This window comes from Cervus canadensis, chromosome 28 (genome assembly GCF_019320065.1).
Source record: "Cervus canadensis isolate Bull #8, Minnesota chromosome 28, ASM1932006v1, whole genome shotgun sequence".
In the NCBI taxonomy this organism is placed as follows: Eukaryota; Metazoa; Chordata; class Mammalia; order Artiodactyla; family Cervidae; genus Cervus; species Cervus canadensis.
The window spans coordinates 21,374,254-21,386,678 of NC_057413.1; the positions used below are offsets into that span (position 1 = coordinate 21,374,254).

A 12,425-nucleotide genomic window follows, 5' to 3' on the forward strand; every position below is an offset into this window, starting at 1 on the left:
AATTATTTTCACTCCTATTAGCATCACTTACAAGGAATAATAGTAATGATGATGTTAGTCTCAATCCAAAATGGACAAAAGGAGCTGACTTTTGAAATTGATAAATTCTCTTAAGGAAATTTGTTGGGGTTTTTTTGTTTGTTTTCCTTTGCTTTTGTGTTTCTGAACAATTATCAGTATACATTAATTGCTTATGAGATACTCTGGATCCCAAGGTATTTCATCATTGTTCAACAAATTTCATCATTGCTCTTAAGAGAAATCTAATTAGTTATTATTCACAGCACACATGTGTCTCTTTGTTGGATTCTTTTTCACTGGAGGAGACAAAAGTATTCTTATTAACTGTGCTTATGAACTAGGAATGGTGAGAGGCAGGGGCAGCCTCTGTCCATAAGCATGATGGTTCACAGTGAGAACTGGGCAGAAGTAGTGGAAGCCTAGGGATGGTTCTGCTCTATTTAGATATAGTAAAGAATATTCATTTCTATTTTAGAAAATAATATTTTTTCCAAATTTTTCTTGGCTGAATCATCAGTACTGAAAAGCTTACTCAGCTGAATTAAGGTAAGTGGAGGAGAAATTAAGTTGTCTTGGGTAATATTATAAGGTGTTTCTCAAAATCAAAATGATTTGCCTACAACCTCTGGCTTTCACACCAGTTCTCCTCATCATGTCACCTAGAACATCTATTGATCTCTAAACTAATATCTGTTGAAATGGAGATCCTAAAATTAAAAATTGCTGTACCTTTCTGTTCATGTGCTCATGATTAAATATTTATCCCATCAGTTTAGTTCAGTTCAGTCACTGAGTTGTGTCCAACTCTTTGTGATCCCAAGGACTGCAGCACACCAGGCTTCCTGTTCACCACTAACTCCTGGAGCTTGCTCAAACTCATGTCCATCAATTCAGTGACGTCATCCAACCATCTCATTCTCTGTCAACCCTTTCTCCTCCTGCCTTCAATCTTTCCCACTATCAGGGTCTTTTCTAATGAGTTCCCATATTTATTAAGAACCTACTAGTTACTTTAGGGAGAATTCACCTAATAAAATTAATGTGCACCACACAAAAGAAGCAGTAGATTTGTTGTAGGAGTAAAAATCATGAACTCATTTTTGAACTGTGATGCTGTGAAATGAGATGTAAACCTGTGTGATATTGATTTAAAGCCCTGTGTTGATGTTGAGTACACTGGTAAAATTGCCTATCTGAAAGTAGAGAAGGAAAGTTGAATTAGTAAAGATATATGGCAGAGTGTATATATATATATATATATATATATATATATACACACACACACACACACACACACATATCTGTCCAGAGCTAGTAACTGAAGCTAACAAGAATAAAGGATCAATGAAGCAAAGAGAAAAGCAGAAATTGGTTATAGAACATTGGAGATAGCTGGAGGGGAGGAGAAATGAATGAGAAGATGCAGTGAAGGTAAAGAATGAACTGAAAAGAAGTAATAGCAGTGGTGTAACATCCTGCTTTAGGAGAGAGTGTATCCAATGAAAAACATGGCCCAGAAAGACACATGCACCGCAATGTTCGTTGCAGCACTATTAGCAGTAGCCAGGACATGGAGGCAATCTGGATGTCCATTGACAGAGGAATGGATGGAAAAGATGTGGTGCATATATACAATGGGATCTTACTCAGCCATTAAAAAGGACGAAATAAGGCCATTTGCAGCAACATGTATGGATCTAGAGAGTCTCATAGTGAGTGAAGTAAGTCAGATTGAGATGGAGAAATATCATATGACATCCCTTATATCTGAACTCTAAAAAGAAATGATACAGATGAACCTAATTACAAAACAGCAACAGACTCATAGATACAGAAAACGAACTCATGATTGCTGCAGGGTGGGATGGTTAAGAACTTTGGGAAGGTCAGGTACACACCGCTGTATTTAAAATGGACAGCCAACAAAAACCTATTGTACAGAACATGGAATTCTGTTCAATGTTATGTGCTAGCTTGGATGGGAGGCGGGTTTGGGGAGAATGGATATATGTATATGTATGACTGAGTCCCTTCACTGTTCACCTAAAACTATCACAACATTTTTAATCAGCTATACCTCAACATCGTAAATTAAATTTAAAAAATAAAAGAGGTTGGGAGCAACTTTTTTTTTTTAAAAAAGAAGGGATATTATTGTTACAAATGCCCTACACTCCTAAATTCCAATATCCTGACCCTCAATGATATATCAAGTGTCTTCCAGTCCTTTTATTCCTGATTTTATTTAAGACTTGAATTTACTGTTGTATGTACAGAACTAGATGAGAATTGCTTTTTTGAGAAAGAAAGTGGGAGGTTATCTGCAAAAAGACACATGCATGGTGGTGAAGAGAAGGTCCTTGAGAAAGAAAGACCTGGTTATAAATCATAGTGCTCACTAAAATAAAGTGATAGAATAGGGAACAATGTTAATATAAGTTATATTATTATATTTCCCTCATTTTAGGGTATCCTGTTCCTGACATGTAAACACATATTTCAAGCTTTATTGTAATTATATTATAATAATGGGGTAAAAGAAGCAGGCTGATAACAGATTTCTACCTTCCTATGATTGTTAGAATAATAAGAATGGTTATTGTACCTATCTCCCAGTCAATTAATCAATAAGTTAATTAAACTTTTTAGAGAAGTACCAGGAATCTCTATATTTGAAAATAACTCCAAGAAACTTTTCTTCAGACAGAATCAGAAATTATTCTGTTTTATTTAATATTAATGACTTTGTTTCTTAATGGGATCTACATAAAATAATTATATATTAAAAGATAAAACAAAGCTAATGATTTAAATTCTTCATCTTTTAGCATGCACTGCTATGCTATATTATAGGCACAAAGAAAATTCTTTCAATAAAGAATCACATTAAATGACATTAAATTGAGCAAAGTTCTCTTTTAAACACTCCAGTCATTGATGTAGATTTCTAGGTTTTGTCAATCTCTCCATTATAATCCACATTTGGACATTTCATTAGATATTTGATGTAATAATCTATTCAGTTTAGTTCAGTTCAGTCGCTCAGTCGTGTCCGACTCTTTGCGACCCCATGAAACACAGCACACCAGGCCTCCCTGTCCATCACCAACTCCCTGAGTTTACTCAAACTCATGTCCGTTGAGTCGGTGATGACATCCAGCCATCTCATCCTCTGTCGTCCCCTTCTCCTCCTGCCCCCAATCCCTCCCAGCATCAGGCTCTTTTCCAATGAATCAACTCTTCGCATGAGGTGGCCAAAGTATTGGAGTTTCAGCTTCAGCATCAGTCCTTCCAATGAACACCCAGAACTAATCTCCTTTAGGATGGACTGTTGGATCTCCCTGAAGTTCAAGGGACTCTCAAGAGTCTTCTCCAGCACTACAGTTCAAAAGCATCAATTTTTTGGCGTTCAGCTTTCTTCACAGTCCAACTCTCACATCCATACATGACTACTGGAAAAACCATAGCCTTGACCAGATGGGCCTTTGTTGGCAAAGTAATGTCTCTGCTTTTTAATATGCTGTCTAGGTTGGTCATAACTTTCCTTCCAAGGAGTAAGCGTCTTTTAATTTCATGGCTGCAGTCACCATCTGCAGTGATTTTGGAGCCCCCAAAAATAAAGTCTGACTCTGTTTCCCCTGTTTACTTACTATCATACCTTAAATTTTGTATTATTTGTATCACTGAAAAAAATACATTTATGTGTTTGATAATAAAACTGTTATCTATATCATTCATATAATCCTGATTTGAATCTGATAGTGAAGTTTCTGATTATACCCATATGATTTCTATTATATTGATAATTCTACTTTCAGAATTGCTATTAAGAAAAAAGAAAAGAATGATCAATGACAGCTACTTTGGTGGATTTATACTCCTTGGATTCACAGGCCAGCCTCAGATGGAGATGATTATCTCTTGGGTTGTATTTTCCTTCTACATCATTGCCCTGATGGGAAATATGACCATCATCCTGCTATCTTTTCTCGATGACCATCTCCAAACTCCCAAGTACTACTTCCTTAGAAGATTGGCCATTTTGGATCTCTGCTATACCACAAACATAGTCCCTCAGATGTTGGTCAATATCTGGGGCAAAGACAAGAGAATTACCTTTGGTGGCTGTGCTTTCCAACTTTTCACTGATATGGTTCTCTGCTCAGTTGAATGCATCCTTCTGGCGGTGATGTCTTATGACAGGTTCAGTGCTGTCTGCAAGCCTCTGCACTATATGACCATAATGAACTCCCAACTTTGCCAGGGCCTTGTAGGCACTGCCTGGGTTGTTGGTGTTATTAATTGCATGATACTTTCCCCCTATGCCATGAGTCTTCCTCGATGTGGAAATCACCACCTGGACCACTTCTTTTGTGAGATGTCTGCAATGATCAAGATTGCATGTGTGGACACGACAGCCATGGAGGTAACCACATTTGCCATGTGCCTGATTATTGTTCTTGCTCCTCTTCTTCTCATTCTGGTTTCTTATGGCTTCATTGCTGTAGCTGTGCTCAAGATCAAATCTGCAACGGGGAGGCAAAAAGCATTTGGGACCTGTTCCTCCCACCTCATTGTGGTATCCATCTTCTATGGAACTGTAGTCTATATGTACATCCAGCCAGGAAACAGTCCAAATCAAAATGAGGGTAAACTTCTCAGTATCTTTTATTCCATTGTTACTCCCAGCATGAACCCACTGATCTATACTCTGAGGAATAAGGAGTTCAAGGGGGCCATAAAGAGACTGATTGGGAAAAAGCAAGTTCTGTGGAAACAATAGGACACTGATTCTTCCTCCCAGAAATTTCCAGTACGGAAATGTGTCCTCTACAACTTTTATATGTAGACAATTTATGTTGTGTCATCACCTGAGATAAAGTACATGAAAGTGAAGTCACTCAGTCATGTCCAACTCTTTGCGACCCCATGGACTGCAGTCTGCCAGACTCCTCTGTCCATGGGATTCTCAGGCAAGAATACTGGAGTGGGTTGCCATTTTCTTCTCTGGGGATCTTCCTGACCCAAGGATTGAACCCGAGTCTCCAGCACTGCAGGCAGACTCTTTACCGTCTGAGCTACCAGGGAAGTCACTTCTCACCTGAGAGAAGTACCCATGAAATATACAGAAAATTATTATCAAATCTAATGCATTATTGAATAACTAATGTATGATGATACATGTACAAAAAATATTTAAAATAAGTTGTAAACTGAGGCACCAAAACTAAAACTAATTTATAGTATGCTCTGATTCTTTTAGATTATACATGTCCAAATTTTAATTACATTTCTCAGTTAATTGTAATACTTTCCTTTCATTATGCTAACTAGATATTCTCATAATTTTAAGGGGTTAGAAGCAGTTCTTTACTGACAGCAGTAAAACCATTATTAACCAAGAAGATCAAGAGTTCTACTTATCAATCATCTTCATAGTGATGCAATGTTAATTGACCACATCAAAAATTTCTTTCCTTTGGTATTTTCCTCTACCCATATAATTACTCCAAAAAGTAATTGTGATCACAAAATGAAAGGCATTTTATTCACATACCACTAACCATCTTTAAGATATCAATACTAATGCTTTTATTTTTCCCACTGATTTTCCAAATTTCTTATTTTAGGGGTCAGCATGGGGGTATCACCGTGGCACCTGTTTTGAGAAAAGGTAAAATTCTTGCTCTGGTATTTGGAAAAACTGGCACAAGTAAAGGTGATTTTACTGGTCACTGAAATGACCTCTTTTTTTTTTTATTTAGAGAAATGTCTATTTAGGCTTTCCACACAACTTTTGATTGTGTTGTTTTGTTTTTGATATTGAGTTGCATGAGGTGTTTGTATATTTTGGTGATTAATCCCTTTCAGTTGCTTCATTTGCAAATATATTCTGCCATTCTGAGGGCTGTGTTTCCATCTTGTTTATGGTTTCCTTTGCTGTGCAAAGCTTTTAAGTTTGGTTAGGTCCCATTTTGGAAAGGAAGGCCTCTAGACTATGAGCTCAGGCAACCAACAGGCAGAGGATTAAATCTGAAAAAGTGAGTCCATGTGTCCATAAAAAAGATTTAAAGGAAGAACAGGATTTTCCTCAGCAGAATGCCCTCCCCCACATGACCCACTCATCCCAAGGCCAACATCTACAATTACCTTTTCAGTCATCTACTTTCACACCTGTTATCTCATTTACTCTTTGCAGTAATTCTAGGAGACATTATTAGCCCCATCACATATATCATGCCTTTGAAAACCAGATACTCCTTCTGATGAAGAATGTTTCTCTGCTTCCCAGGTCCTAGGGTTGACCTCCATGTGGGTGTGGACACTGGCTCCTGTTGATGGAGGGTACACAGCTATTACAGCCGTGGGTCTCAGGGCCCTCAGAGACAGGTTCTGGGACCACAGTGTCTTTCCCGTAGGGTTGTCGTGAGGCAGTGTGCAGTTTTTAAACCACATATTCATAAAGATATTTTGTAATTACTAAATGAAACATTACTATGTCTCCTGCTTTGCAATCTACTTTTTTATGTTTAAAAATATTAACCTATATCATAATTTAAAATGACTATGAAATACCCTATATACAGATATAACAAAAGATACTAAATTTATTCCTGTTTCTGAGCATGTGTTTCCAGTTCCTCACTATTCTACATGTTTCTATGAGTGTGCTGTTACATGTATCACTGAGATGATATGACAAGAATACCAGGACAGATGGTACCTCTGCAGTGTTCTTTCCAAAAATCCATAGCCCCACTCTAATCATGAGAAAAATACTAAAACAGAATGAACTGAGGAACATTCTGTAAAATACCTCACAGTATGCCTCAAAACTGTCAACATCATTTTAAAAATGGGAAAAAAGGAGACAGAAACTGTCACAGACCAGAAGATAGTGAGACATAACAGTAAATGCAATGTGGCATCCTAGATTGGATCCTGGGACAGAAAGAGGACACTAAGGTAGTAACTGGTGAGATCCAAATGATGTCTGGAGTCTGCTTCATAGTAACACTTTTTTTTTTTTTAAAGATTCTACATACAAGTGATATAAATGAACTTATTTACAGAGCAGAAACAGACCCACAGACAGAGAAAACAAACTACGGTCACCAAAGGGAAAAGCAGGGGGAGGAATAAATAGGAGTTTGGCATTAACATATATACACTACTATATATAAAATAATCAACAAGGACCTACTGTACAGCACAGGGAATTCTATTCAATATTGTAAATTAACTATACTCCAATATAAAACAAAAATTAAATTAAAAAATGAATGTTCCTTCAGACCCAGGGTTGTTTGTAGAAGTGAGTTTTCTAGGCTATAATTTTATGCTGTCAACTAAGATTTTCTACATTAAGTCTTTTCACAGTGCAGTCTTACTCATGTCCAGTGATCAAACAATAGACTGTATCTTTCAAATATCATTTAGCTCAGTGGTTTCTTCTTAGCTTCTTCTAGAAGTCATTTCAGGGTTAGGAACTCTCCCATTGATAATGCCTCATTTCCTGTTCCTGTTGTTTTAATGAGTCAGATAATTCACCGCAGGCCATATCCACAGAGATATGAGTTCTTTCAGCTATTTGCAGTAGTGGGCATCCTTTACCTGCATTGTTCCACACCTGTCTGGCCTTCTCTAATTCTAGAATATTTTTGTATTTTATGATCTATGTTTCAGAGGTCAGATTTTGAAATGAAGTTTGCATTTATGCTTTTATTATTTTCCTTGTTGAGGCAGTTTCTCAGAGAAGAAGAAGTAATGATTTTTCATCATACTACTAATAGAATTTTAATCTGCCGTTACAAATAATCTTAGGATCACTGACAAGGCTTACATTTTCTGATGTCATTACTAAAACTATTCAACAGCAAAAACTGCTGAATATTTTTTGGAATTACATACATATAAAATGGCAATTTCCAGGGAGTGTGTAATTGATCTGTGTGCCCTCAATGGAAGTAACAGGTAAATGTTTAAATAATAAATTATGGTTTTCAATCTTAAAGCTACCCAATGATGGCCACCATAATTTTCTCACCCTTTCTGTCTGTGGTAGTGAGTCTGGTACACTTCTATGAGGCTCACCTATTGCTGAAATTGTCCTTCTTTGCCAAAATTGGGTATTTCGTTGTTATGAAAATATATTTGAAAGTTAGGTTATACAAATTAGAGGTGATAGAAAATATAAAAACTACAATTACTATCATATGTAGGTTTGTGTGTCTCATCTGTGTTGTTCATTATGTCCGTTACCTTGTGATAATCTATAACTTCTTGACAAGCAATGTTCTCCCATATAAAGTAGAATAATAAAGCCATCAATAAAAGTACTTTATTTATCAAACCACATATAAGAAATGTATACTGACTTGTAAAATTGTCGTTACTTATTTAATCTTTTATTAATAGTATTAACTGGGGGAATTTCTCCTGGGAGATTTTTTTTTTTTAATGATCTTCTTCCTTGGATAATTATACAATACACATTTAATTGCTAATGAGTAACGCAATGTCCCCAAGGTCTTCCCAGACTCAACAAATTTTATCACTGCTGGTTAGGGAAAACTACTTGTTATCTTTCACACTGAAGATGTTTTCTTCTTTGAAATGTGTAATGGGAAGGTTCTTCTTGAATGGGTACATGAACTACAAAAGATGACAGGCAGTGGCTGCCTCCGGCCACTATCACATTGGATCTCAATGGCAAGTGGGAGGATTGGTATAATGAGCTATGTAATCAAGAATTACATATTCAGTCTTATTTAGGTAAAGAGACAAAGAAACTTTTCCTACTTAAGAAGAGTTAGATTTTTCTTATCCAGAAAGTCTTTGGTTAAATCACCACCACAGAAAAGCTCCCTAAGCTTAATTAGGGTAAGTGGGGAAAGAAGTTATGTTGTTTTTAAAACATTTGATAAGATTTCCAATTTAAAGAATTTTCATGAAAGTTTATTGTTTCTATAGCAAATTTTTTTCTTCAAAGTTTTAAACATACATTAAATCCTAAATTGATTTCACATGAAAATGTGTATTTGTGTTTTTAATTTCTATCCCCCAAATTCATAAATTTATTTTAACAAGCATTTGTTAAGAACCTAGGAGATACCTTATGAGGCAGCTATATGGATTAAAAGCTTTTGTTTTAAGATATAAAACAGAATGAATTCAATTTTGCATATATGATTGATATGGGAGTAAAAGCCAGTGGAAATCCCCACAGATTAGCTAAATTTGTAAATTTGAAGCTGCAAAAGATGAAGGGACCAGAAAAAATAGAATTCTTAGTTATGTGTACAGAATTAGTAACTGAAGTCACAGAGGCAGAGGAAATATGGGGGAAAGGAGATCCATTAGAGAATGTTGTTTATAAATACAGGAAGAAAGGAGGAAAAGAATGGAAATTCCACTGAGGGAAATGGTAGTGAAAAATTGAAAAGAACTATTTATGACGGCAAAGGGCAGGTCTAATATAGAAGGCATTAACCTGCCATAGAGAATTCAAGCAGAAAAATAATTTAGAAAAGACCACCAGTTTAGAAACTAGGAATCCATTTGTGTGCTTGAGAGACATTTTCGTAGTAGAAATGAGTTTGAAAAAAGACACTAGTTTTGTTAGATAGGAAAAGAAGTGTCCATGTGTGGTCATCAAAGCCTCTTTGGACCAACATCAAGTGTTTAAAGATTTTTTTTCTGTGCTAATCCTGAGAAAAGTCACTAGAGATATAAACATAAAAATAACACGATCCCCCCTCCTGAAGTTGTTTAACATTTTAAATGCATAAGTAGTAGAACTGGAGCTCCTGTAAGATGAGGGATAGGACACAAATAAATATTAATGATTGAGTATAAAACTAAGAAATGGGTACATTTTAAAAGAATTACTTAATAGGAAATGATATAATTTGGAATCAAAAGTACAGTTGAACTACAATATTGTAAAGTAATTAGCCTCCAATTAAAATAAATAACAATTTAAAAAGAAAAAAAGAAAAAAGTGGTGTCTGCAATGAAAGAGGGAGAATGCTCTTTCTGGGGAGGGATGGAAAAAGAAAAATAATGTTTGGAAATACAAGTTTTTAGCTGAAAGGAAAGTTTGCATTTTAAAATATAAGATCAGAAGATTTATATAGAAGAGTGAACATGAACAGCAGGATTGAACCTTTGTGCGTAACTGTTGGAAAAGTCATAACAGTTATGCAGCCTTCATTTTCTATGAACCCTTGGATGAAGGAAGCAACAATTTGCTGCAGATTCCCAACCCCCTTTCAGCATCCTGATTTGTAAAGGGAAGTTCATCTGGCCTCATTCAACCATTTTTCTCAGGATTTTCTTCTGAGACTTCTCAGTTTTTTGCCTTGACATAGGAGACAAAGTAAATGAAGGTATAAACTCTGGAGGCAAATTGCCCTTTAAATACATTTTATACCAAATTGGATAAACAGGAAAGTTAGAATAATTATGAGATTTAAATACTAATTTTTTAATTGTGTGATGTTTATCTTAGCAATATATACCTGTAATATTGTTTAAAAACATACTCACTATGGTTTCCAATATGTTAATATTTTATTTTCACAGCTGATATTAAGGAAATAAGAAAATGATCAATGATAGCTACTTTGGTGGTTTTATACTCCTTGGTTTCCCTGGGCAGCCTCAACTGGAGATGATCGTCTCTCGGGTTGTCTTTTTCTTCTACACTATTGCCTTGATAGGAAATATCACCATCATCCTGCTGCCGTTACTAGATGAACGTCTCCAAATTCTTATGTACTTCTTCCTTAGAAATTTGGCCATCTTGGATCTCTGTTATACCACAAATATAGTCCCACAGATGTTGGTCAATGTTTGGGGTAAAGACAAAAAAATCTCTTTCAGTGGCTGTGCCTTTCAACTTTTCATTGATGTGACATTATGCACAGTTGAATGCATGCTCCTGGCTGTGATGTCCTATGACAGATACAATGCTGTCTGCAAACCTCTACATTATATGACAATAATGAACCCTCAACTCTGTCAAGGCCTAGTGACCATAACCTGGATAATTGGTATCATTAATTGCATGATACTCTCTCCCTATGCTATGAGTCTTCCTCGATGTGAAAACCACCACCTGGATCACTATTTCTGTGAGATATCTGCAATGGTCAAAATTGCATGTGTGGACACCACAGTCATAGAAGAAATATTATTTGCATTGTGTTTTTTTATTTTCCTCCCACCACTTCTTCTCACTCTGGTTTCATATGGCCTCATTGCTGTAGCTGTGCTCAAGATCAAGTCTGCAGCCGGGAGACAAAAAGCATTTGGGACCTGTTCCTCCCATCTCATTGTGGTATCCATCTTCTATGGGACTGTTATCTACATGTACATCCAACCAGGAAACAGTCCATCTCAGGATGAGGGTAAACTACTCAGTATCTTTTATTCCATTGTTACTCCCAGCTTGAACCCACTGATCTATACACTAAGGAATAAGGAGTTCAAGGGGGCCATGAAGAGGTTGATTAGGAAAGAAAAACTTTCTAGAGAAACAATAGGACACTAATACTTTTTCACAAGGCATTTCCAATAAAGAAATTGGCCCCATGTAACCTTTAATTCATTGTGAAATTATTTTAGTAGCAGCCATTACTTAAAAGTAAAAATAATACCTAGAAAAATGTGCGTATATTTTAATGTCCTTGTCCTATAATGCCAAGGGTTGATTCTAAACTAAATATGCCTTTCAAAGTCACTAGCTAATGGCCAACAGGCACATGAATAGATGCTCAAAATCGTCAATTATTAGAGAAGTCCAAATCAAAATTACAATGAGGTATCACCTCACACTGGTAAGAATGTCATCATTTAAAAGTCTACAAATAATAAATGCTGGAGAGGATGCGGAGAAAAAAAGAACTCCCTTACACTGGATGAGATGGCTGGATGGCATCATCAACTCGATGGGCATGAGTTTGAGTAAACTCTGGGTGTTGGTGACGGACAGGGAGGCCTGGCGTGGTGCGATTCATGGGGTCGCAAAGAGTCAGACATGACTGAGCGACTGAACTGAACTGAATGAACCTGTTGATGGGAATGTAAGTTGGAGCAGCCACAATTGAAATAAGTATGGAGGTTCCTTTAAAAACTAAAAATAGAGTTATTATATGGGCATGTATCTGGAGAAAACTCTAATTCAAAAAAGGAATATATGCACCCCAGTGCTCATGTGTGTGTATGTGCTCAGTCACGTCTGACTCTTTGCAACCCTGCGGACTGCTGTTCTCCAGGCTCCTCTGTTCATGGGGCTTCCCAGGCAAGAATACTGGAGTGGGTTGCCATTTCCTGCTCCACCAACCAGTGCTCATAGCAGCACAAGATACAACAGCCAAGACATGGAAGCAACCTAAATG

The 12,425-nt window shown here is 36.5% G+C and overlaps 2 protein-coding genes across 2 annotated transcripts; both read left to right on the forward strand.

Moving 5' to 3' along the window:
- Positions 1-3,865: 3,865 nt before the first annotated feature.
- Positions 3,866-4,804, forward strand: LOC122430170 (olfactory receptor 2W1-like). The gene has a single exon (XM_043450996.1). It carries the CDS (start codon positions 3,866-3,868, stop codon positions 4,802-4,804), a length of 939 nt encoding a protein of 312 aa, XP_043306931.1.
- Positions 4,805-10,630: 5,826 nt separating this feature from the next.
- LOC122429070 (olfactory receptor 2W1-like) lies at positions 10,631-11,578 on the forward strand. Its single transcript, XM_043449203.1, has one exon. It carries the CDS (start codon positions 10,631-10,633, stop codon positions 11,576-11,578), a length of 948 nt encoding a protein of 315 aa, XP_043305138.1.
- Positions 11,579-12,425: the final 847 nt, after the last annotated feature.